Source organism: Panulirus ornatus, chromosome 42 (genome assembly GCF_036320965.1).
Source record: "Panulirus ornatus isolate Po-2019 chromosome 42, ASM3632096v1, whole genome shotgun sequence".
Taxonomy (NCBI): domain Eukaryota; kingdom Metazoa; phylum Arthropoda; class Malacostraca; order Decapoda; family Palinuridae; genus Panulirus; species Panulirus ornatus.
In genome coordinates this window covers 14,192,871-14,218,325 of record NC_092265.1, presented here as the reverse complement: position 1 = coordinate 14,218,325, position 25,455 = coordinate 14,192,871, and the positions used below count along the sequence as shown (strand labels likewise).

Genomic DNA, 25,455 nt, shown 5'->3' with positions numbered 1-25,455 from the left:
GCTAGAGACTGAGTGTGAACGAATGTGGCCTTTGTTGTCTTTTCCTAACGCTACCTCGTGCACATGAGGGGGGAGGGGGTTCTTTCAAACTATTTGCCATTTCCCGCATTAGCGAGGTAGCGTTAAGAACAGAGGACTGGGCCGTTGAGGGAATATCTTCACCTGGCCCCCTTCTCTGTTCCTTCTTTTGGAGAATTAAAAAAAAATAATGAGAGGGGAGGATTTCCAGCACCCCACTCCCTCCCCTTTAAGTTGCCTTCTATGACACACAGGGAATACGTGGGTAGTATTCTTTCTCCCCTATCCCCAAGGATAATATATATATACATATATATATATATATATATATATATATATATATATATATATATATATATATATATATGGGGATAGGGGATTAAGAATACTTCCCACGTATTCCCTGCGTGTCGTAGAAGGCAACTAAAAGGGGAGGGAGCGGGGGGCTGGAAATCCTCCCCTCTCATTTTTTTTTTTTTTTTTTTTTTTTTTTTCCAAAAAGAAGGAACAGAGAATTGGGCCAGGTGAGGGTATTCCCTCAAAGGCCCAGTCCTCTGTTCTTAACGCTACCTCGCTAATGCGGGAAGTGGCGAATAGTTTGAAAGAAAGAAAGAAATATATATATAGACCTTTCCATGGCATACTCCAGACATTTCACATACCCTGGTTCAGTCCACTGACAGCACATTGATCCAAGTAAACTAAAATGTACTAATTCACCCTATTCTATGCAAGCCATTCACCCTCATGCATGTTTAGGCACCAACTGTTCAAAATCTTTTTTACTCCATCTTTCCACCTACAATTTGGTTTCCCACTTCTCTTGATGCTACCTTGCTAATGTGGGAAACAGCAATCAAGTATGAAAAAAAAATGTAAATAAGTATTACCTTTAATGAGGCTGCATCATTAGGAGTACAGTCTCCTCAAAGAACTTCTTATGCCAAGGAACTTTACATTTCCCTGCTACTGGGAGTAAAGCAGCCCTGGTCTGCAGGAGCCTTTAAAAAGGTTGTAAGTAGGACCAAGACTCTTTCATAGAAATGAGACAGCCATGCTAAAGGTGACTTTTCACTTGAGATTAACCTCAAGCAAGCAGAATCTGTTAACACTTAAGGTGCAGTATGTGCAGATCATCTTTATTGTGCAACAGAGATGGGTGCTGTTGATCTTGTGGTTCACTGTTCTGATAAAGAAGTGCCAGTTTTTCATTTCATTCTTCAGCAATTAGGTTAGTGATGCTTTGATTTTTGTTGATGGTGAATGGTCTGTCTGAGCTGATTTTTTGATTTATGATATATGTAATTAGTGGAAGTAAGTCTGATCTGTTATCCCGGGGGATAAGGGAGAAAGAATACTTCCCATACTTCCCTGCATGTCGTAGAAGGCAGCTAAAAGGGAAGGGAGCAGGGGGGCTGGAAATCTTCCCCTCTCATTTCTAGTTTTGCAAAAGAAGGAACAGAGGAGGGGGCCAAGTAAGGATATTCCCTCAAAGGTTCAGTCAGTCTGATCTGTATTTCTCTCTATAACCATGATATATGCTTTTTGTTAATCTGACTGGAGATGCTGATGAAGTGTGTTATCGCATGATCTAGGAATGGGAAATCACCTATACTGAAGTTCTGGGGACATTTCCAAGTACTGTGTGAGGGCTGGCCATTCAGCTTTCCTGTTGTTTGTGTAATGTGTAGGTCCTTTTGATGGTTGTGTGGATTGGGTAGGCCAGGTGGAGTGTTATCATGATGGGTAGGAGGTCAGAAAGCAGTTTGTGAAGTGCGCTCCAGAAGTCCATGAGTGTGAGGCTAGTGAGGAGAAGTTGATGTCTGATAAGGATGGCTACTGGAGATGGTGAGATGGGAGTCTGGGTGGCTAGCTGCATAAGATGAAGATAATGAGAGACTGCAGCTGGGATCTTAGGTCTGAGTGCAGATACATGTGGGATGGTGGGCACTGAAATCAATACAGAAAGAAACTTCACACAAAACTGCTCACAAGCAGCATAAACCACAGAATAGGTGAAACTTAAACAGCAAACTGGCACTCATACCTTAGTAAAATGAACCAAAAGACCAGTGACACTCAACTCTGGTAAAAATTTAAGAAAATTCAAATCTTGCACACCATCCTAGCCCCAATAAACAAAAATATGGCTATTCTGATGCAAAAACATCCCAACTACTAAAAAATCATCCACGCACCAATGATACCTTTTAAAAGAACTATCATGAAAAACCTACACAAAATCAACTGACACAAGTATCCTCACAGCTTTTGCTCTTATCAGAGCAGGTCTCAATTAAAACCCTTATGAATTTCCCTAGAACAGACTCTTGACATATCAAACTTATCCATATAAAACACCTTAGCCCAGCAGAGACCCAAATACTTAATGAAACTTTAACTACCCCAGGGTACAAAACAAAATCTACCAATCAAGAAATCTGACATCATAATATCCATCCTGAAGCCATCCAAACCCTCCCCAGATCCCCTTCTTTCTAATGCCTTTTATCACTATCACCATCAACATAAGCCCCCCTCAAAAAAGATCCAACACAATCAACCACAACATCCCAATATTCAAGAACTTAAAAGCCTCTCAGCAAGAGGTCCACAAAAATACCAAGGAAATTTACCAAACAAATCTTTCTCCTTTCTTTCATGCATATTCGCTATTTCCCACATGAGCAAGGAACTATCCAGAAGAGATGACTGAGACTTAAAGGAAAAAAAGAGACTTCACTGAGCCTTAGAGGAAAAAAGACCCTCACAGCGTTCATTACTTTGTTCCTTGTTTTAGATAGTAACCTGGGAGGGAGGATTTCCAGCCCCACCAGTATTCTTTTCAGCTCTATCCAGGGATACCAAATAGATATCAAATAAAATCAAACAAGAGTCCTGCATGAGACAGAATGATAAGTCAATGAACCACCACAAGAAACAATAAACATCTATGAAACAATGACAGAAACATTTAAACCTTGCTATGGTATAAGGTTAAAGTCAGTCCCAGATGAACCTTTGTTTTTTTTTTTTTTTTTGCTTTGTCGCTGTCTCCCGCGTTTGCGAGGTAGCGCAAGGAAACAGACGAAAGAAATGGCCCAACCCACCCCCATACACATGTATATACATACGTCCACACACGCAAATATACATACCTACACAGCTTTCCATGGTTTACCCCAGACGCTTCACATGCCGATTCAATCCACTGACAGCACGTCAACCCCGGTATACCACATCGCTCCAATTCACTCTATTCCTTGCCCTCCTTTCACCCTCCTGCATGTTCAGGCCCCGATTACACAAAATCTTCTTCACTCCATCTTTCCACCTCCAATTTGGTCTCCCTCTTCTCCTCGTTCCCTCCACCTCCGACACATATATCCTCTTGGTCAATCTTTCCTCACTCATTCTCTCCATGTGCCCAAACCATTTCAAAATACCCTCTTCTGCTCTCTCAACCACGCTCTTTTTATTTCCACACATCTCTCTTACCCTTACGTTACTTACTCGATCAAACCACCTCACACCACACATTGTCCTCAAACATCTCATTTCCAGCACATCCATCCTCCTGCGCACAACTCTATCCATAGCCCACGCCTCGCAACCATACAACATTGTTGGAACCACTATTCCTTCAAACATACCCATTTTTGCTTTCCGAGATAATGTTCTCGACTTCCACACATTCTTCAAGGCTCCCAGAATTTTCGCCCCCTCCCCCACCCTATGATCCACTTCCGCTTCCATGGTTCCATCCGCTGCCAGATCCACTCCCAGATATCTAAAACACTTCACTTCCTCCAGTTTTTCTCCATTCAAACTCACTTCCCAATTGACTTGACCCTCAACCCTACTGTACCTAATAACCTTGCTCTTATTCACATTAACTCTTAACTTTCTTCTTTCACACACTTTACCAAACTCAGTCACCAGCTTCTGCAGTTTCTCACATGAATCAGCCACCAGCGCTGTATCATCAGCGAACAACAACTGACTCACTTCCCAAGCTCTCTCATCCACAACAGACTTCATACTTGCCCCTCTTTCCAAAACTCTTGCATTCACCTCCCTAACAACCCCATCCATAAACAAATTAAACAACCATGGAGACATCACACACCCCTGCCGCAAACCTACATTCACTGAGAACCAATCACTTTCCTCTCTTCCTACGCGTACACATGCCTTACATCCTCGATAAAAACTTTTCACTGCTTCTAACAACTTGCCTCCCACACCATACATTCTTAATACCTTCCACAGAGCATCTCTATCAACTCTATCATATGCCTTCTCCAGATCCATAAATGCTACATACAAATCCATTTGCTTTTCTAAGTATTTCTCACATACATTCTTCAAAGCAAACACCTGATCCACACATCCTCTACCACTTCTGAAACCACACTGCTCTTCCCCAATCTGATGCTCTGTACATGCCTTCACCCTCTCAATCAATACCCTCCCATATAATTTACCAGGAATACTCAACAAACTTATACCTCTGTAATTTGAGCACTCACTCTTATCCCCTTTGCCTTTGTACAATGGCACTATGCACGCATTCCGCCAATCCTCAGGCACCTCACCATGAGTCATACATACATTAAATAACCTTACCAACCAGTCAACAATACAGTCACCCCCTTTTTTAATAAATTCCACTGCAATACCATCCAAACCTGCTGCCTTGCCGGCTTTCATCTTCCGCAAAGCTTTTACTACCTCTTCTCTGTTTACCAAATCATTTTCCCTAACCCTCTCACTTTGCACACCACCTCGACCAAAACACCCTATATCTGTCACTCTATCATCAAAGACATTCAACAAACCTTCAAAATACTCACTCCATCTCCTTCTCACATCACCACTACTTGTTATCACCTTCCCATTTGCGCCCTTCACTGAAGTTCCCATTTGCTCCCTTGTCTTACGCACTTTATTTACCTCCTTCCAGAACATCTTTTTATTCTCCCTAAAATTTAATGATACTCTCTCACCCCAACTCTCATTTGCCCTTTTTTCACCTCTTGCACCTTTCTCTTGACCTCCTGTCTCTTTCTTTTATACATCTCCCACTCAATTTTATTTTTTCCCTGCAAAAATCGTCCAAATGCCTCTCTCTTCTCTTTCACTAATACTTTTACTTCTTCATCCCACCACTCACTACCCTTTCTAATCAACCCATCTCCCACTCTTCTCATGCCACAAGCATCTTTTGCGCAATCCATCACTGATTCCCTAAATACATCCCATTCCTCCCCCACTCCCCTTACTTCCATTGTTCTCACCTTTTTCCATTCTGTACTCAGTCTCTCCTAAGATTGATAATTACAATGTAAACATTACAGCTTAGAAAAAGAGCATTATCTATAAAGTAAGATGTGCAGTGACTGCTACACATTAACCCTGTCTTTAACCAAATTTCACTATAAGCAGATGTGTGCAAGTACTCACTCACCCATAGCAGCTTTACGCTAAAACCTTTCACAACCATGCTGCATACAAACCTCATGCAACATACTGTGCAAGGCTTAAATCAACTGCAATTCGCCTCCCACACAGTATCAGTGACAACAGACATCAATAAAGCACATGACACCATTCCCTAACATATACTCACACCTTCAATAAGATACATACCCATACCCTCTATAAAAGTGACAAAAGCTTGGCAACTTCACAGCCAGCTTCATGAAAGTCATCTGCAAAGGCCACACTTCAAGACCTCTCATGCCTTAAAATGATGTACCCAAGGAGTTGTTCTTTCTTCTGTCCTCTTCATTTTCTTACCTCATGACTGCCTCCACCTCTTTACAACATTGTGAATGTCCTCTTATATGTAAAAGACCTTCAATTCATACTACAGCAACCTAGCATTACACATGCAATTATAAACATGCAACACTATGTCAACCACTTAGAACACTGGCTAGCTCAAAACAAAATGTCTACATCTACACAGAAATTCAGTATCACCTTAACCCCTATCAGACTTGAATCTCCCCAGTAACATGACATTATCCTCAATGATCAACCATTCCCATTCAGTAAGATACACACAATACTAGATTTCAAATAAAACACACCTGACAATCACTCTCCACATCACAAACATCAACATGAATGCCATGAACAAAATAAACACCCTCAGAACGTGGATCACCTCTCATTAGATACAGTATACCTTTTGGATGGAAAAGAATGGGGAGAGGTGTTATGAAAGCATGCATATTATGTAATAAAATAACATCTCATACTTGGGTAACATCAGGCAAATAATATAACTCAGACCAAGTATATCATCCCAATATGAATAATATATCTGTGAATCCAAATACATCATTGATCACTGATGACTAAGAGTCCTTTACTAACTTACAGGGTTAATGTACTTACAACCCATCTGTGAGTCACAGATGTTTCCCCAATAATGGAAGAGAAAAGCCCTCCTGCTTGTTCAACGCTGGCTGACCGTCTCTGCCCCTCTACTGATTGCTGGGCATTGTCTGCTAACCCTGTGCATACCATCAATAATCTAGAAAAAATTAAATGCAGTTAAATGCCATGCAGAATAGAAAATGAAGATGTCAATAATCCACTTACATATGTCATTATCTTTTATTGGATTACATGTTAATTGATAGGCACGTGAAAGAGAGACTTTTGAATGCTAATGTGCTGAGAGGTGCAACTGGAGGGATGTCTGATCACTATCTTGTGGAGGTGAAGGTGAAGATGTGTAGAGGTTTTCAGAAAAGAAGAGAGAATGTTGGGGTGAAGAGAGTGGTGAGAGTAAGTGAGCTTGTGAAGGAGATGTGTGTGAGGAAGTACCAGGAGAGACTGAGTGCAGAATGGAAAAAGGTGAGACCAAAGGACGTAAGGGGAAAGGGGGAGGAATGGGATGTTTTTAGGGATGCAGTGATGGCTTACACAAAAGTAGCTTGTGGCATGAAAAGTGTGGGAAGTGGACAGGTTAGAAAGGGTAGTGAGTGGTGGGACGAAGATGTAAGATTATTAGTCAAAGAAAAGAGAGAGGCATTTGGATGATTTTTGCAGGAAAACAGAATGCATGTATAGTGCCATTGTAAAAAGGCAAAGGGGATAAAGGTGAGTGCTCAAATTACAGAGGTATAAGTTTGTTGAGTATTCCTGGGAAATTATAAGGGAGAGTATTGATTGAGAGGGTGAAAGCATGTACAGAGCATCAGATTGAGGAAGAGCAGTGTGGTTTCAGAAGTTGTAGAGGATGTGTGGATCAGGTGTTTGCTTTGAAGAATGTATGTGAGAAATACTTAGAAAAGCAAATGGATTTGTATGTAGCATTTATGGATCTGGAGAAGGCTTATGATAAGAGTTGATAGAGATGCTCTGTGGAAGGTATTAAGAGTATGGTGTGGGAGGCAAGTTGCTAGGAGCAGTGAAAAGTTTCTATCGAGGATGTAAGGCATGTGTAAGAGTAGGAAGAGAGGAAAGTGATTGGTTCTCAGTGAATGTCGGTTTGCAGCAGGGGTGTGTGATGTCTCCATGGTTGTTTAATTTGTTTATGGATGGGGTTGTTAGGGAGGTGAATGCAAGAGTTTTGGAGAGAAGGGCAAGTATGCAGTCTGTTGTGGATGAGAGGGCTTGGGAAGTGAGTCAGTTATTGTTAGCTGATGATATACCGCTGGTGAATGATTCCAGTGAGAAACTGCAGAAGCTGGTGACTGACTTTGGTATAGTGTGTGAAAGAAGAAAGCTGAGAGTAAATGTGAATAAGAGCAAGGTTATTAGGTACAGTAGGGTTGAGGGACAAGTCAACTGGGAGGTAAGTTTGAATGGAGAAAAACTGGAGGAAGTGAAGTGTTTTAGATATCTGGGAGTGAATTTGGCAGTGGATGGAACCATGGAAGCGGAAGTGAATCATAGGGTGGGGGAGGGGGCGAAAATTCTGGGAGCCTTGAAGAATGTTTGGAAGTCGAGAACATTATCTCGGAAAGCAAAAATGGGTATGTTTGAAGGAATAGTGGTTCCAACAATGTTGTATGATGGTTGCGAGGCGTGGGCTACGGATAGAGTTGTGCGGAGGAGGGTGGATGTGCTGGAAATGAGATGTTTGAGATCAATATGTGGTGTGACGTGGTTTGATCGAGTAAGTAATGTAAGGGTAAGAGAGATGTAAGGAAATAAAAAGAGTGTGGTTGAGAGAGCAGAAGAGGGTGTTTTGAAATGGTTTGGCCACATGGAGAGAATGAGAGAGGGAAGATTGACCAAGAGGATATATGCGTCAGAGGTGGGGGGAACGAGGAGAAGTGGGAGACCAAATTGGAGGTGGAAGGATGGAGTGAAAAAGATTTTGAGTGATCGGGGCCTGAACATGCAGGAGGGTGAAAGGCGTGCAAGGAATAGAGTGAATTGGAACAATGTGGTATACCAGGGTCGACGTGCTGTCAATGGATTGAACCAGGGCATGTGAAGCGTCTGGGGTAAACCATGGAAAGTTGTGTGGGGCCTGGATGTGGAAAGGGAGCTGTGGTTTCGGTGCATTATTACATGACAGCTAGAGACTGAGTGTGAACGAATGGGGCCTTCGGTGTCTTTTCCTAGCGCTACTTCGCACACATGTGGGGGGAGGGGGTTGTTATTCTATGTGTGGCGAGGTGGCAATGGGAACAAATAGAGGCAGACAGTATGAATTATGTACATGTGTATATGTGTACATGTCTGTGTGTGTATATATATGTGTACATTGAGATGTATAGGTATGTGTATTTGCGTGTGTGGACATGTATGTATATACATGTGTATGTGGGTGGGTTGGGCCATTCTTTCGTCTGTTTCCTTGCGCTACCTCGCCAACGCGGGAGACAGCGATAAAGTATAATAATAATAATAAAAAAAAATATATATATATATATATATATATATATATATATATATATATATATATATTCTTTTCTTTCTTTCTTTCAAACTATTCGCCATTTCCCGCGTTAGCGAGGTAGCGTTAAGAACAGAGAACTGGGCCTTTGAGGGTATATTCTCACCTGGCCCCCTTCTCTGTTCCTTCTTTTGGAAGATTAAAAAAGAATAATGAGAGGGGAGGATTTCCAGCCCCCCGCTCCCCCCCCTTTTAGTCGCCTTCTACGACACGCAGGGAATACGTGGGAAGTATTCTTTCTCCCCTATCCCCAGGGATAATATATATATATATATATATTTTTTATATTTTTTTTATTATACTTTTTTTGTCGCTGTCTCCCGCGTTTGCGAGGTAGCGCAAGGAAACAGATGAAAGAAATGGCCCAACCCACCCCCATACACATGTATATACATACGTCCACACACACAAATATACATACCTACACAGCTTTCCATGGTTTACCCCAGATGCTTCACATGCCTTGATTCAATCCACTGACAGCACGTCAACCCCGGTATACCACATCGATCCAATTCACTCTATTCCTTGCCCTCCTTTCACCCTCCTGCATGTTCAGGCCCCGATCACACAAAATCTTCTTCACTCCATCTTTCTACCTCCAATTTGGTCTCCCTCTTCTCCTCGTTCCCTCCACCTCCGACACATATATCCTCTTGGTCAATCTTTCCTCACTCATTCTCTCCATGTGCCCAAACCATTTCAAAATACCCTCTTCTGCTCTCTCAACCACGCTCTTTTTATTTCCACACATCTCTCTTACCCTTTCGTTACTTACTCGATCAAACCACCTCACACCACACATTGTCCTCAAACATCTCATTTCCAGCACATCCATCCTCCTGCGCACAACTCTATCCATAGCCCACGCCTCGCAACCATACAACATTGTTGGAACCACTATTCCTTCAAACATACCCATTTTTGCTTTCCGAGATAATGTTCTCGACTTCCACACATTCTTCAAGGCTCCCAGAATTTTCGCCCCCTCCCCCACCCTATGATCCACTTCCGCTTCCATGGTTCCATCCGCTGCCAGATCCACTCCCAGATATCTAAAACACTTCACTTCCTCCAGTTTTTCTCCATTCAAACTCACCTCCCAATTGACTTGACCCTCAACCCTACTGTACCTAATAACCTTGCTCTTATTCACATTTACTCTTAACTTTCTCCTTTCACACACTTTACCAAACTCAGTCACCAGCTTCTGCAGTTTCTCACATGAATCAGCCACCAGCGCTGTATCATCAGCGAACAACAACTGACTCACTTCCCAAGCTCTCTCATCCACAACAGACTTCATACTTGCCCCTCTTTCCAAAACTCTTGCATTCACCTCCCTAACAACCCCATCCATAAACAAATTAAACAACCATGGGGACATCACACACCCCTGCCGCAAACCTACATTCACTGAGAACCAATCACTTTCCTCTCTTCCTACACGTACACATGCCTTACATCCTCGATAAAAACTTTTCACTGCTTCTAACAACTTGCCTCCCACACCATATATTCTTAATACCTTCCACAGAGCATCTCTATCAACTCTATCATATGCCTTCTCCAGATCCATAAATGCTACATACAAATCCATATGCTTTTCTAAGTATTTCTCACATACATTCTTCAAAGCAAACACCTGATCCACACATCCTCTACCACTTCTGAAACCACACTGCTCTTCCCCAATCTGATGCTCTGTACATGCCTTCACCCTCTCAATCAATATCCTCCCATATAATTTACCAGGAATACTCAACAAACTTATACCTCTGTAATTTGAGCACTCACTCTTATCCCCTTTGCCTTTGTACAGTGGCACTATGCACGCATTTCGCCAATCCTCAGGCACCTCACCATGAGTCATACATACATTAAATAACCTTACCAACTAGTCAACAATACAGTCACCCCCTTTTTTAATAAATTCCACTGCAATACCATCCAAACCTGCTGCCTTGCCGGCTTTCATCTTCCGCAAAGCTTTTACTACCTCTTCTCTGTTTACCAAATCATTTTCCCTAACCCTCTCACTTTGCACACCACCTCGACCAAAACACCCTATATCTGCCACTCTATCATCAAACACATTCAACAAACCTATCAATATACTTGCCTTTGATAGGTTTTGTTGCGTAATTTTCTCGGTAAGGCAAGTAAGTAATTTCTCCCATCAGAAGAGAAGATCTCCAAGGCAATGGGCTGTAACAGATATCTGAAAAAGAAAAGTAAAATCTAGGTAAGTGGTTCACCAATGATAAAAATCATTGAAAATATCATAATTTTAAATGTCTTTACTATAAAAAATTATATCCAAATGTCCACATCAAAAAAAATATCACTTGGACAACCTGCAGATGCTGGTCTCCACTTGTCAGAATTCCCACATAAACCCGTGCACTGTCCTAACTAATTTTTCTCTCCCAATATATTTATGCCAATGATTTCTTGATTCTGATAACATAGCCTAAATAATTTCAAATGAATACTAATGAGTACAGACTGAGTACAGAATGGAAAAAGGTGAAAACAATGGAAGTAAGGGGAGTGGGGGAGGAATGGGATGTATTTAGGGAATCAGTGATGGATTGCGCAAAAGATGCTTGTGGCATGAGAAGAGTGGGAGGTGGGTTGATTAGAAAGGGTAGTGAGTGGTGGGATGAAGAAGTAAGAGTATTAGTGAAAGAGAAGAGAGAGGCATTTGGACGATTTTTGCAGGGATAAAATGAAATTGAGTGGGAGATGTATAAAAGAAAGAGACAGGAGGTCAAGAGAAAGGTGCAAGAGGTGAAAAAAAGGGCAAATGAGAGTTGGGGTGAGAGAGTATCATTAAATTTTAGGGAGAATAAAAAGATGTTCTGGAAGGAGGTAAATAAAGTGCGTAAGACAAGGGAGCAAATGGGAACTTCAGTGAAGGGCGCAAATGGGGAGGTGATAACAAGTAGTGGTGATGTGAGAAGGAGATGGAGTGAGTATTTTGAAGGTTTGTTGAATGTGTTTGATGATAGAGTGGCAGATATAGGGTGTTTTGGTCGTGGTGGTGTGCAAAGTGAGAGGGTTAGGGAAAATGATTTGGTAAACAGAGAAGAGGTAGTAAAAGCTTTGCGGAAGATGAAAGCCGGCAAGGCAGCAGGTTTGGATGGTATTGCAGTGGAACTTATTAAAAAAGGGGGTGACTGTATTGTTGACTGGTTGGTAAGGTTATTTAATGTATGTATGACTCATGGTGAGGTGCCTGAGGATTGGCGGAATGCGTGCATAGTGCCATTGTACAAAGGCAAAGGGGATAAGAGTGAGTGCTCAAATTACAGAGGTATAAGTCTGTTGAGTATTCCTGGTAAATTATATGGGAGGATATTGATTGAGAGGGTAAAGGCATGTACAGAGCATCAGATTGGGGAAGAGCAGTGTGGTTTCAGAAGTGGTAGAGGATGTGTGGATCAGGTGTTTGCTTTGAAGAATGTATGTGAGAAATACTTAGAAAAGCAAATGGATTTGTATGTAGCATTTATGGATCTGGAGAAGGCATACGATAGAGTTGATAGAGATGCTCTGTGGAAGGTATTAAGAATATATGGTGTGGGAGGCAAGTTGTTAGAAGCAGTGAAAAGTTTTTATCGAGGATGTAAGGCATGTGTACGCGTAGGAAGAGAGGAAAGTGATTGGTTCTCAGTGAATGTAGGTTTGCGGCAGGGGTGTGTGATGTCTCCATGGTTGTTTAATTTGTTTATGGATGGGGTTGTTAGGGAGGTGAATGCAAGCGTTTTGGAAAGAGGGGCAAGTATGAAGTCTGTTGGGGATGAGAGAGCTTGGGAAGTGAGTCAGTTGTTGTTCGCTGATGATACAGCGCTGGTGGCTGATTCATGTGAGAAACTGCTGAAGCTGGTGACTGAGTTTGGTAAAGTGTGTGAAAGAAGAAAGTTAAGAGTAAATGTGAATAAGAGCAAGGTTATTAGGTACAGTAGGGTTGAGGGTCAAGTCAATTGGGAGGTGAGTTTGAATGGAGAAAAACTGGAGGAAGTGAAGTGTTTTAGATATCTGGGAGTGGATCTGGCAGCGGATGGAACCATGGAAGCGGAAGTGGATCATAGGGTGGGGGAGGGGGCGAATATTCTGGGAGCCTTGAAGAATGTGTGGAAGTCGAGAACATTATCTCGGAAAGCAAAAATGGGTATGTTTGAAGGAATAGTGGTTCCAACAATGTTGTATGGTTGCGAGGCGTGGGCTATGGATAGAGTTGTGCGCAGGAGGATGGATGTGCTGGAAATGAGATGTTTGAGGACAATGTGTGGTGTGAGGTGGTTTGATCGAGTAAGTAACGTAAGGGTAAGAGAGATGTGTGGATATAAAAAGAGCGTGGTTGAGAGAACAGAAGAGGGTGTTTTGAAATGGTTCGGGCACATGGAGAGAATGAGTGAGGAAAGATTGACCAAGAGAATATATGTGTCAGAGGTGGAGGGAACGAGGAGAAGAGGGAGACCAAATTGGAGGTGGAAAGATGGAGTGAAAATTTTGTGTGATCGGGGCCTGAACATGCAGGAGGGTGAAAGGAGGGCAAGGAATAGAGTGAATTGGAGCGATGTGGTATACCGGGGTTGACGTGCTGTCAGTGGATTGAATCAAGGCATGTGAAGCGACTGGGGTAAACCATGGAAAGCTGAGTAGGTATGTATATTTGCGTGTGTGGACGTATGTATATACATGTGTATGGGGGTGGGTTGGGCCATTTCTTTCGTCTGTATCCTTGCGCTACCTCGCAAACGCGGGAGACAGCGGAAAAAAAAAAAAAGAAAAAAAAAAAAGAATACTAATGAGAGGCATTCCTCTTATTTCATGTCAATCCTATATTCAGTTTTGACCTACTTCATTTCTAGCTTTCCCTGTCACTTAATCCATTAACATTACTACAACACATCCTATTAATCCAAAATCCTCTTTTCTTAAAGCAATCTAATACAGAATACCTTTCCATGGTTTACCCCAGATGCTTCACATGCCCTGGTTCAGTCCATTGACAGCATGTCGACCCCAGTACACGACATCATTCTAATTCACTTTATTCCTTGCACACCACTTACCCTCCTGTATGTTCAGACCCTGATCAATCAAAATCTTTTTCACTCCATCCTTCCAACTCCAATTTGGTATTCCTCTTCAGCTGTCTCAACTACACTCCTTTTATTTCCACACATCTCTCTTACCCTTTCATTACTTACTCGATCAAACCACCTCACACCACACACTGTCCTCAAACATTCAATTTCCAACACATCCAACCTCCTTGCAACCCTAACTTCAGCCCATACCTTGCATCCATATAATATTGTTGGAACTATTATTCCTTCAAACATACCCATTTTTGCTCTTCTCTCCTTCCACATATTCTTCGTCATTCCCAGAACCTTCAACCCCTCCCCCACCCTTTGACTCACTTCCACTTCCAAGATTCCACTTGCTGCTATGTCCACTCCCAGATATCTAAAACACTTCACTTCCTCAAGTTTTTCTCCTTTCAAACTTACATCCCAATTAACTTGTCCCTCAACCCTACTGAGCCTAATAACATTGCTCTTAATTTACATTTACTCTCAACTTTCTCCTTTCCCACACTATTCCAAACTCAGCCACCAACTTCTGCAGTTTCTCACTCGAATCAGCCACCAGTGCTGTATCATCAGTGAACAACAACTGACACACTTCCCAGTCCCCCTCATCTGCAACAGACTGCATTTACCTCCCTAACCACTCCATCCATAACAAATTAAACAACCATGGGGACATCACACACCCCTGCTGCAGACCAACCCTCATTGGGAACCAATCACTCTCCTCTTCCTCCTTGTACACATGCCTTACATCCTTAACAAAAACTTTTTAATGCTTCTAGGAGCTTACCTTCCACACCATATACTCTTAAGACATTCCACAAAGCATCTCTATCAACCCTATTGTATGCCTTCTCCAAATTCATAAATGCTACATATAAATCCATCTGTTTTTCTAAGTATTTCTCACACACATTCTTCACAGCAAACACCTGATTCACACATCCTATACCGTTTCTGAAACCACACTGCTCCTCACCAATCTGATGCTCTGTACATGCCTTCACCCTCTCAATCAATACCCTCCCATACAATTTCCCAAGAACATTCAACAAACCTATGCCTCTGTAGTTTGAACACTCAACTTTATCTCATTTGCCTTTGTACAATGGCACTATACATGCATTCCACCAAATCTCAGGAGCACATCACCATGATCCATACAAAGATTGAATATCCTTACCAACCATTCAGCAACACAGCCACCCCCTTTCTTAGTAAATTCAACTGCAATACCATCCAAACCCGATGACTTTCCAGATTCCAGATTCTGGAAAGCTTTCACCACCTCTTCTCTCTTAACCTAGTCATATCTATGAAGGTGAAATTGCACTTCAGTACTTCATATATTCTTATCTAACGTGTAATTTTTCTATACATGTGCCACATGTAAAGAAAAATAACATGTTAAATAAAATAAATAAATAAAAAAAAAATATAATTTGTTTGATCAACATATCTACATATAAATATATACATTCTTTTTTCTTTCTTTCATACTATTCGCCATTTCCCGCATTAGCGAGGTAGCGTTAAGAACAGAGGGGAGGATTTCCAGCCCCCCACTCCCTTCCCTTTTAGTCGCCTTCTACGACACGCAGGGAATACGTGGGAAGTATTCTTTCTCCCCTACCCCCAGGGATAATATATATATATATATATTCCCTGCACGTCGTACAGGGTGACTGAAGGGGCTGGGAGCGGGGAGCTGGAAACCCTCCCCTTCTTGTATTTCAATTTCTAAAAGAGGGAACAGAAGGAGTCAAACAGGGAGTGCTCATCCTTCTTGAAGGCTCAGATTGGGATGTCTGAATGTAATCAAGATGAGAAGAGAGGAGAGATAGGTAGTATATTTGAGGAAAGAAACTTGGATGTTCTGGAGAGAGAGAGAGAGAGAGAGAGAGAGAGAGAGAGAGAGAGAGAGAGAGAGAGAGAGAGAGAGAGAGAGAGAGAGAGAGAGAGAGAGAGAGAGAGAGAGAGAGAGAGAGAGAGAGAGAGAGAGAGAGAGAGAGAGAGAGAGAGAGAGAGAGAGAGAGAGAGAGAGAGAGAGAGAGAGAGAGAGAGAGAGAGAGAGAGAGAGAGAGAGAGAGAGAGAGAGAGAGAGAGAGAGAGAGAGAGAGAGAGAGAGAGAGAGAGAGAGAGAGAGAGAGAGAGAGAGAGAGAGAGAGAGAGAGAGAGAGAGAGAGAGAGAGAGAGAGAGAGAGAGAGAGAGAGAGAGAGAGAGAGAGAGAGAGAGAGAGAGAGAGAGAGAGAGAGAGAGAGAGAGAGAGAGAGAGAGAGAGAGAGAGAGAGAGAGAGAGAGAGAGAGAGAGAGAGAGAGAGAGAGAGAGAGAGAGAGAGAGAGAGAGAGAGAGAGAGAGAGAGAGAGAGAGAGAGAGAGAGAGAGAGAGAGAGAGAGAGAGAGAGAGAGAGAGAGAGAGAGAGAGAGAGAGAGAGAGAGAGAGAGAGAGAGAGAGAGGGGTGGGAGAGAGGAGAGGAGGGAGAGAGGAGAGGGGGGGGGGGGGGGGGGGGGGGGGGGAGCATAATAGAAAGCAGATGTGCTAAAAATAAAATGCCTCAGGACAGTATGGGGTGTGAGGAGGAATGATCAAGTCCACATGACTTCTACAACATCTTTGTCTACATATCCTCATTCATTGTTTCCATATATCCAATCTATTTCTGCATACCCTATTCAGCTCTCTCAACCATACTCCCCTTACTACAACACCTCTCTCTTACTCAATTATTCCTCTTCAAACCACAAGTTGTCCTCAGGCATTTCATTTCCAGCACATCTACCTTTTCTCAGTACTTTCTGATCTATGGCCCATGCCTTGCATCCATACAACACTATTGGGATATGCTTGGACATAAGGACAGAATGAGTGAGGAGATGTTGACAAAGATGATATGTGTCAAAAGTGGAGGGGACAAAAAGAAGGGGGAACCAAACTGCAGATGGAAGGATGGAGTAAAAATAATTTGGTTTCTTGGCACTACCTTGCTAATGCAGAAAATTTTCCATTTCCTGATTTTGCTGTTAGTATTAGAGAGAGAGAGAGAACAAGTCTTAAATCGTATTCATTTAGAGGTTAAACACTCTCAATTACACATTATAGAAGCAAAACAGGTAGTATCTACTCAACATGAAGAAATAATCCACATTTAAGAGCATTTTCAAGACCATCATCATATCTCCTTTCCTTAAAGAGCAGCACTATGGAACTCTCTTCCTAATTTCATCTTTCCCTTTTCCTACATTGGTTCCACCATAAACAATCAGCCTACATTGGATCCACCATAAACAATCAGCCTACATTGGTTCTACCATAAACAATCAGGTCTTTAAACACCTATTCTTTTTTTTTTACTTATTTATCTTATTATTCATTTTGCTTTGTCGCTGTCTCCCGTGTTTGCGAGGTAGCGCAAGGAAACAGATGAAAGAAATGGCCCAACCCACCCCCAAACACATTGTATATACATACACGTCCACACACGCAAATATACATACCTATACATCTCAATGTACACATATATATACACACACAGACACATACATATATACCCATGCACACAATTCACACTGTCTGCCTTTATCCATTCCCATCGCCACCTCGCCACACATGGAATACCATCCCCCCCCCCCCCCTCATGTGTACGAGGTAGCACTAGGAAAAGACAACAAAGGCCCCATTCGTTCACACTCAGTCTCTAGCTGTCATGCAATAATGCCCAAAACCACAGCTCCCTTTCCACATCCAGGCCCCACACAACTTTCCATGGTTTACCTCAGACGCTTCACATGCCCTGGTTCAATCCACTGACAGCACGTCAACCCTGGTATACCACATCGATCCAATTCACTCTATTCCTTGCCCTCCTTTCACCCTCCTGCATGTTCAGGCCCTGATCACACAAAATCTTTTTCACTCCATCTTTCCACCTCCAATTTGGTCTCCCGCTTCTCCTCGTTCCCTCCACCTCCGACACATATATCCTCTTGGTCAATCTTTCCTCACTCATTCTCTCCATGTGACCAAACCATTTCAAAACACCCTCTTCTGCTCTCTCAACCACGCTCTTTTTATTACCACACATCTCTCTTACCCTTACATTACTTACTCGATCAAACCACCTCACTCCACACATTGTCCTCAAACATCTCATTTCCAGCACATCCACCCTCCTACACACAACTCTATCCATAGCCCACGCCTCGCAACCATACAACATTGTTGGAACCACTATTCCTTCAAACATACCCATTTTTGCTTTCCGAGATAATGTTCTCGACTTCCAAACATTCTTCAAGGCTCCCAGGATTTTTGCCCCCTCCCCCACCCTATGATTCACTTCCACTTCCATGGTTCCATCCACTGCCAGATCCACTCCCAGATATCTAAAACACTTTACTTCCTCCAGTTTTTCTCCATTCAAACTTACCTCCCAATTGACTTGACCTTCAAACCTTGCTCTTATTCACATTTACTCTTAACTTTCTTCTTTCACACACTTTACCAAACTCAGTCACCAGCTTCTGCAGTTTCTCACATGAATCAGCCACCAGTGCTGTATCATCAGCGAACAACAACTGACTCACTTCCCAAGCTCTCTCATCCACAACAGACTTCATACTTGCCCCTCTTTCCAAACCTCTTGCATTCACCTCCCTAACAACCCCATCCATAAACAAATTAAACAACCATGGAGACATCACACACCCCTGCCGCAACCTACATTCACTGAGAACCAATCACTTTCCTCTCTTCCTACACGTACACATGCCTTACCTCCTCGATAAAAACTTTTCACTGCTTCTAACAACTTGCCTCCCACACCATATATTCTTAATACCTTCCACAGAGCATCTCTATCAACTCTATCATATGCCTTCTCCAGATCCATAAATGCTACATACAAATCCATTTGCTTTTCTAAGTATTTCTCACATACATTCTTCAAAGCAAACACCTGATCCACACATCCTCTACCACTTCTGAAACCACACTGCTCTTCCCCAATCTGATGCTCTGTACATGCCTTCACCCTCTCAATCAATACCCTCCCATATAATTTACCAGGAATACTCAACAAACTTATACCTCTGTACTAATGACCTTTAATTAATTTCTACATTCTTTTTCTCATATTTTTCACTTTTCATCCTGTATGGACATGATTAGTGCACATTTCTGCCCATGTGAAAATAATCAATTACAAAAAGAAGTGCCAACTAACCTTCTCTGATGTACTTCCCGGATTTCATCATAATGGAACTTGGAACATGCATGGTGCTCTAGGCTAGTTCGAGGACTGGTCGAAGGTACAATGGGTTCATGAGACCCTTCAGGAAGAGAAGCAATGTCTCGGATCTCACGAGATTTGAGTAATGTGAAGCCATCAACAATGTAGAAATGCTCTCGCCCAAAGAGCAAAAGACCTTCTATGGTATCTAAACCTTGTATTCTTGCACAACGGAACATGTGACTGATCTGTGGAGGCAGAAGCATTTAGAAAATTGAACTACAAAATATGAGAATTATCATTATTAAATGATGATGCAGAGATAAATCTAGGAAGGTGTATTAGATTACTTCATTCTAAAGATAAACAGAAAAAGTAATTCACACTTAATTGTTTGAATATACCATAGTGGCAATCTGATTTAGCATCATAACATGTGCAGTGTCAAGGACCAAACAAACATACACAAAGAAATCACAAGCGCAAAGTATGTGGATAATCAAAGTACTGCTAGTGTATAAGATAAATATCAAAGTAAATGGGTAAAAAATAAAAGTGGGAATGGAGACATGAATACAAACTCAATGAGCATCAAACATCATACAAGAAATACGTGCCATATACTGTATTCTGTTGATTCATATTTTGCATTTCCAGAATAGTAAATCTGGCAAAACTCCATACTGCCCATATCAGCTGCACCAGCAGCAGAATATATATAAAACAATTTTCAGCCATTCTACTCTTACTATAGAGATTTTAATGCTGTACTCATGCCAGCTATATCCATATATGCAGAAACATTTTTTGTTGCATACAAATATTTGAAACACTACTCATAAATACAGCTGCTTAATCCTAGACTTCAATGTTTGGCCCAGTATCCATGGAAGAAGTTCTTCCCAGAAGCAAACAATCTGCCCTAGATAAACACTAGGATCTTTCACCTTCCTTTCAATCCCAAGTTTACAGAATTGTTAAAAGCATTTGAAGTGAAACTGGCAAAATACAAAAGTGAATGACTCATTAAAGTATTATTCATGTGAGAAACTGCAGAAGCTGGTGACTGAGTTTGGTAAAGTGTGTGAAAGAAGAAAGCTGAGAGTAAATGTGAATAAGAGCAAGGTTATTAGGTACAGTAGGGTTGAGGGACAAGTCAATGGAGAAAAACTGGAGGAAGTGAAGTCTTTTAGATATCTGGGAGTGGATTTGGCAGCGGATGGAACCATGGAAGCAGAAGTGAACCATAGGGTGGGGGAGGGGGCGAAAGTTCTGGGAGCGTTGAAGAATGTGTTGAGGTCGAGAACATTATCTTGGAAAGCAAAAATGGGTATGTTTGAAGGAATAGTGGTTCCAACAATGTTATATGGTTGCGAGGTGTGAGCTATGGATCGAGTTGTGCGGAGGAGGGTGGATGTTTTGGAAATGAGATGTTTGAGGACAATATGTGGTGTGACGTGGTTTGATCGAGTAAGTAATAATAGGGTAAGAGAGATGTGTGATAATAAAAAGAGTGTGGTTGAGAGAGCAGAAGAGGGTGGATTTGAAATGGTTTGGTCACATGGAGAGAATGAGTGAGGAAAGATTGAACAAGAGAATATATGTGTCTGAGGTGGAGGGAACGAGAAGTGGGAGACCAAATTGGAGGTGGAAAGATGGAGTGAAAAAGATTTTGAGTGATTGGGACCTGAACATGCAGGAGGGTGAAAGGCATGCAAGGAATAGAGTGAATTGGAACGATGTGGTATACTGGGGTCGACGTGCTGTCAATGGATTGAATCAGGGCATGTGAAGCATCTGGGGTAAACCATGGAAAGTTTTGTGAGGCCTGGATGTGGAAAGGGAGCTGTGGTTTCGGTGCATTATTACATGACAGCTAGAGACTGAGTGTGAACGAATGTGGCCTTTGTTGTCTTTTCCTAGCACTACCTCACGCACATGAGGGGGGAGGGGATTGTTATTTCGTGTGTGGCGGGGTGGCGATGGGAATGAATAAAGGCAGACAGTATGAATTATGTACATGTGTATATATGTATATGTCTGTGTGTGTATATATATGTATACGCTGAGATGTATAGGTATGTATATGTGCATGTGTGGACGTGTATGTATACACGTGTATGTGGGTGGGTTGGGCCATTCTTTCGTCTGTTTCCTTGCACTACTTCGCTAACGCAGAAGACAGCGACAAAGCAAAATAAATATATATAAATAAATAAATGTACATATCTTGTATTGAATCAACATTGGTGCATTTCCATACTGTGAAAAGAGCATCTGGAGTATTTGCAGGCAGTGTATGGATGCTTACCATGTGTCCCCCAAAAGGATTATGCTGGTGAACTTAAGACATGGTAAGCATTAAAAAGAAAACAGGTGGGTTTAACAATTCACTAGAAATCCAAATTTTGGTCTAAAGATGCATCTCACAGATTGAAATATTTGCCAATCTTTCCTGCACATCATCTACTTCAGGATAACTCCCTTTCCACATCTGTATCCACTACAAACATTAAAACACTAATGATGACACATATCTAAAACCCTCACTGCAATGGTGAAGCTGGTATAAGATTTATCATCTGATGTACATAATATAAAAATCCCTTGCAAACAAATCAGGCAAACAAATCTTAAGACAAAGAACAGCATCACAAATATATAATCATAAATGGAAAAACGCATAAATGTAGGTTTTGAAAGTTGGAAAATGTCTCTCCGAGGCAGTGTTTAACAAGCATAACATACTTCCTCTGGAAAATATGGGTTAGGACTCTGTCCACACTCATCTCCAGTAAGAAGGTAGCAATCTTTGCCAAAGACTTTTGTGTATTTGCAGAAATTTCCCATAAGTCATTTGCAAAGGGCTTGTCCTCAGCTAATCAGCAACTGCCACTGAGCTGATAATACTAACCAGCCCCCTCTTAACTATGGGGAGCTGACATTTTTACAGGCTGCAAGCATCGTCCCAAGTCAGTCACTCAAGGTTAAGAGAAGAGATTTTTCAAAAGGAGGGAAGGAGGTAACGGCATGGTAGGATTAAAAAACCATGAAAAATTGCTCACACAACACTGCCTTAGAGTGTAAAGGTTTTTCAACTTTCAAAACCTATATTTCTCTTTTCTTTTTTGTGGTTTGTCCCACAAACATGAGAGCATACACACTTGAAGGAGGAGAGTTAAAGAAAATCCTCCAGGTATGACTAACCCTACAAGCAAAAATATTGTTCTGTGGTGAACTGGAGGAACCCTTGAAACAGACTCTTCTGAGGAAGGAATCCTCATAACCACACATATTCAAATCAAAACTAAGGTGCCTTTTTTTTCTAGCTAAGATGGCACAGGCTACTGAGGCCCTAATCAAGAGAAAGTGGCAAGAGGTGAAAAAGTGGGCAAATGAGAGTTGGGGTGAGATAGTATCATTAAATTTTAGAGAGAATAAAAAGATGTTTTGGAAGGAGGTAAATAAAAAGCGTAAGACGAGAACAAATGGGAACATTGGTGAAGGGGGCATACGGGGAGGTAATAACAAGCAGTGATGAAGTGAGGAGATGGAGTGAGTATTCTGAAGGTTTGTTAAATGTATGTGATGACAAGAGTGACAGATATAGGGTGTTTTGGTCAGGGTGGAGTGCAATGTGAGAGGGTCAGGGAGAATGGTTTGGTGAACAGAGAAGAGGCAGTGAAAGCTTTGCGGAAGATGAAAGCTGACAAGGCAGCAGGTTTGGATGGTACTGCAGTGGAATTCATTAAAAAGGAGGTGACTGTGTTTTTGATTGGTTGGTAAGGATATTCAGTGTATGTATGGATCATGGTTAAGTGCCTGAGGATTGGCGGAACGCATGCATAATGCCATCGTACGAAGACAAAGGTATTAAAGGTGAGTGCTCAAATTACAGAGGCATAAGTCTGTTGAAAATTCCAGGGAAATTATATGGGAGTGTATTGACTGAGAGGGTAAAGGCATGTACAAAGCATCAGACTGGGGAGGAGCAGTGTGGTTTCAGAAGTGGCAGAGGATGTGTGGATCAGGTGGTTGCTTTGAAGAATGTATGTGAAAAATACTTAGAAAAACTGATGCAACTGTACATAGCATTTATGGATCTGGAGAAGGCATATGATAGGGTGGAGAGAGATGCTTTGTGGAGGGTTTTAAGAGTATATGATGTGGGAGGTAACTTGCTAGAAGCAAAGTGTTTACTAAGGATGTAAGGCATATGCATGAGTATGGAGAGGAAAGCGATTGGTTCCCAGTGAATGTCGGTTTGCAGCAAAGGTGTGTGATGTCTCTATAATTGTTTAATTTGTTTATGGATGGGGTGGTTAGGGAGATGAATGCATGAGTTTTGGAGAGAGGGGCAAGTATGCAGTCTGTTGTGGATGAGAGGGCATGAGTCAGTTGTTGTTCACTGATGATACAACACTGGTGGCTGATCCAGGTGAGAAACTGCAGAAGTTGGTGACTGAGTTTGGTAAAGTGTGTGAAAGAAGAAAGCTGAGAGTAAATATGAATATGAGCAAGGTCATTATGTTCGGTAGGGTTGAGGGACAATATTGGGAGGTAAGTTTGAATGTGTGGTAATAAAAAAGAGTGTGGTTGAGAAAGCAGAGGAGGCTGTATCGAAATGGTTTGGTCACATGGAGAGAATGAGTGAGGAAAGATTGACAAAGAGGATATATGTGTCAGAGGTTGAGGGAGCGGGGAGAAGTGGGAAACTAAATTGGAGGTGGAAGGATAGAGTGAAAAAGATTTTGAGCAACTGGGGCCTGAACATACAGGAGGGTGAAAGGTGTGTAAAAAATGAGTGAATTGGAATGATGTGGTATACTGGGGTCAACGTGCTGTCAATGGATTGAACCAGGGCATGTGAAGCATCTAGGGTAAACCATGGAAAGTTTTGTGGGACCTGGATGTGGAAAGGAAGCTGTAGTTTCGGTGCATTAAATGTGACAGCTAGAGACTGAGTGTGAACGAATGTGGCACTTGTTGACTTTTCCTAGCACTACCTCACACACATGCTGGGGGAGGGGGGGTGCCATTCCATGTATGGTGGGGTGGCAACAGGAATGGATGAAGGCAGTAAGTATGAATATGTACATGTGTATACATGTATATGTCTGTGTATACATATGTATGTATATGTTGAAATGTACAGGTAAGTATACGAGTGTGTGTGGGTGTTTATGTGTATGTGACTCACTTCTGCTTCCATGGTTCCATCCAGTGCTAAATCCACTCCCAGATATCTAAAACACTTCACTTCCTCAGTTTTTCTCCATTCATACTTACCTTCCAATAAACTAATCCCTCAACCCTACTGAACCTAATATCCTTGCTCTTATTCACATTTACTCTCAACTTTCTTCCTTCACACACTTTACCAAACTCAGTCACCAACTTCTGCAGCTTCACACTCGAATCAGCCACCAGCACTGTATCATCAGCAAACAACAACTGACTCACTTCCCAAACTCTCTCATCCACAACAGACTGCATACTTGCCTCTCTCTTCAAAACGCTTGCATTCACCTACCTCACAACCCCACTGATAAACAAATTAAACAACCATGAAGACATCAAGCACCCCTCCCGCAAACCAACATTCACTGAGAACCAATCACTTTCCTCTCTTCCTACTTGTACACATGCCTTACATCCTTGATAAAAACTTTTCACTGCTTTACGCAACTTACCTCCCACACCATATACTCTTAATACCTTCCACAGAGCATCTCTTTTCAACTCTATCATATGCCTTCTCCAGATCCATAAATGCTACATACAAATCCATCTGTTTTTCTAAGTATTTCTCACATACATTCTTCAAAGGAAACACCTGATCCACACATCCTCTACCACCTCTGAAACCACACTGCTCTTCCCCAATCTGATGCTCTGTACATGCCTTCACCCTCTCAATCAACACCTTCCCATATAATTTCCCATGAACACTCAACAAACTTATTCCTCTGTAATCTGAACACTCACCTTATCCCCTTTGCCTTTGTACAATGGCACTATGCATGCATTCTGCTAATCCTCAAGCATTTCACCATGATCTAGACATACACTGAATATCCTTGTCAACCAGTCAACAACACAGTCACCACCTTTTTTAAAAAATTTCACTGCAATACCATCCCAACCTGCAGCCTTGCTTGCTTTCAT

At 41.9% G+C, this 25,455-nt stretch overlaps 1 protein-coding gene across 4 annotated transcripts in view; it reads right to left on the bottom strand.

The window, feature by feature from the left end:
- Positions 1-25,455, bottom strand: part of bchs (WD repeat and FYVE domain containing 3 bchs) — a 404,120-nt gene that overhangs the window by 116,405 nt on the left and 262,260 nt on the right. For all 4 annotated transcript variants that reach the window (XM_071686608.1, XM_071686607.1, XM_071686603.1 and 1 more), the window contains 3 exons: positions 19,282-19,535; positions 11,070-11,168; positions 6,427-6,565 (listed from right to left, as the gene is read on the bottom strand). In XM_071686608.1, coding sequence (XP_071542709.1) covers positions 6,427-6,565; positions 11,070-11,168; positions 19,282-19,535 — 492 coding nt within the window. The remainder of the gene's footprint in view (positions 1-6,426; positions 6,566-11,069; positions 11,169-19,281; positions 19,536-25,455) is intronic.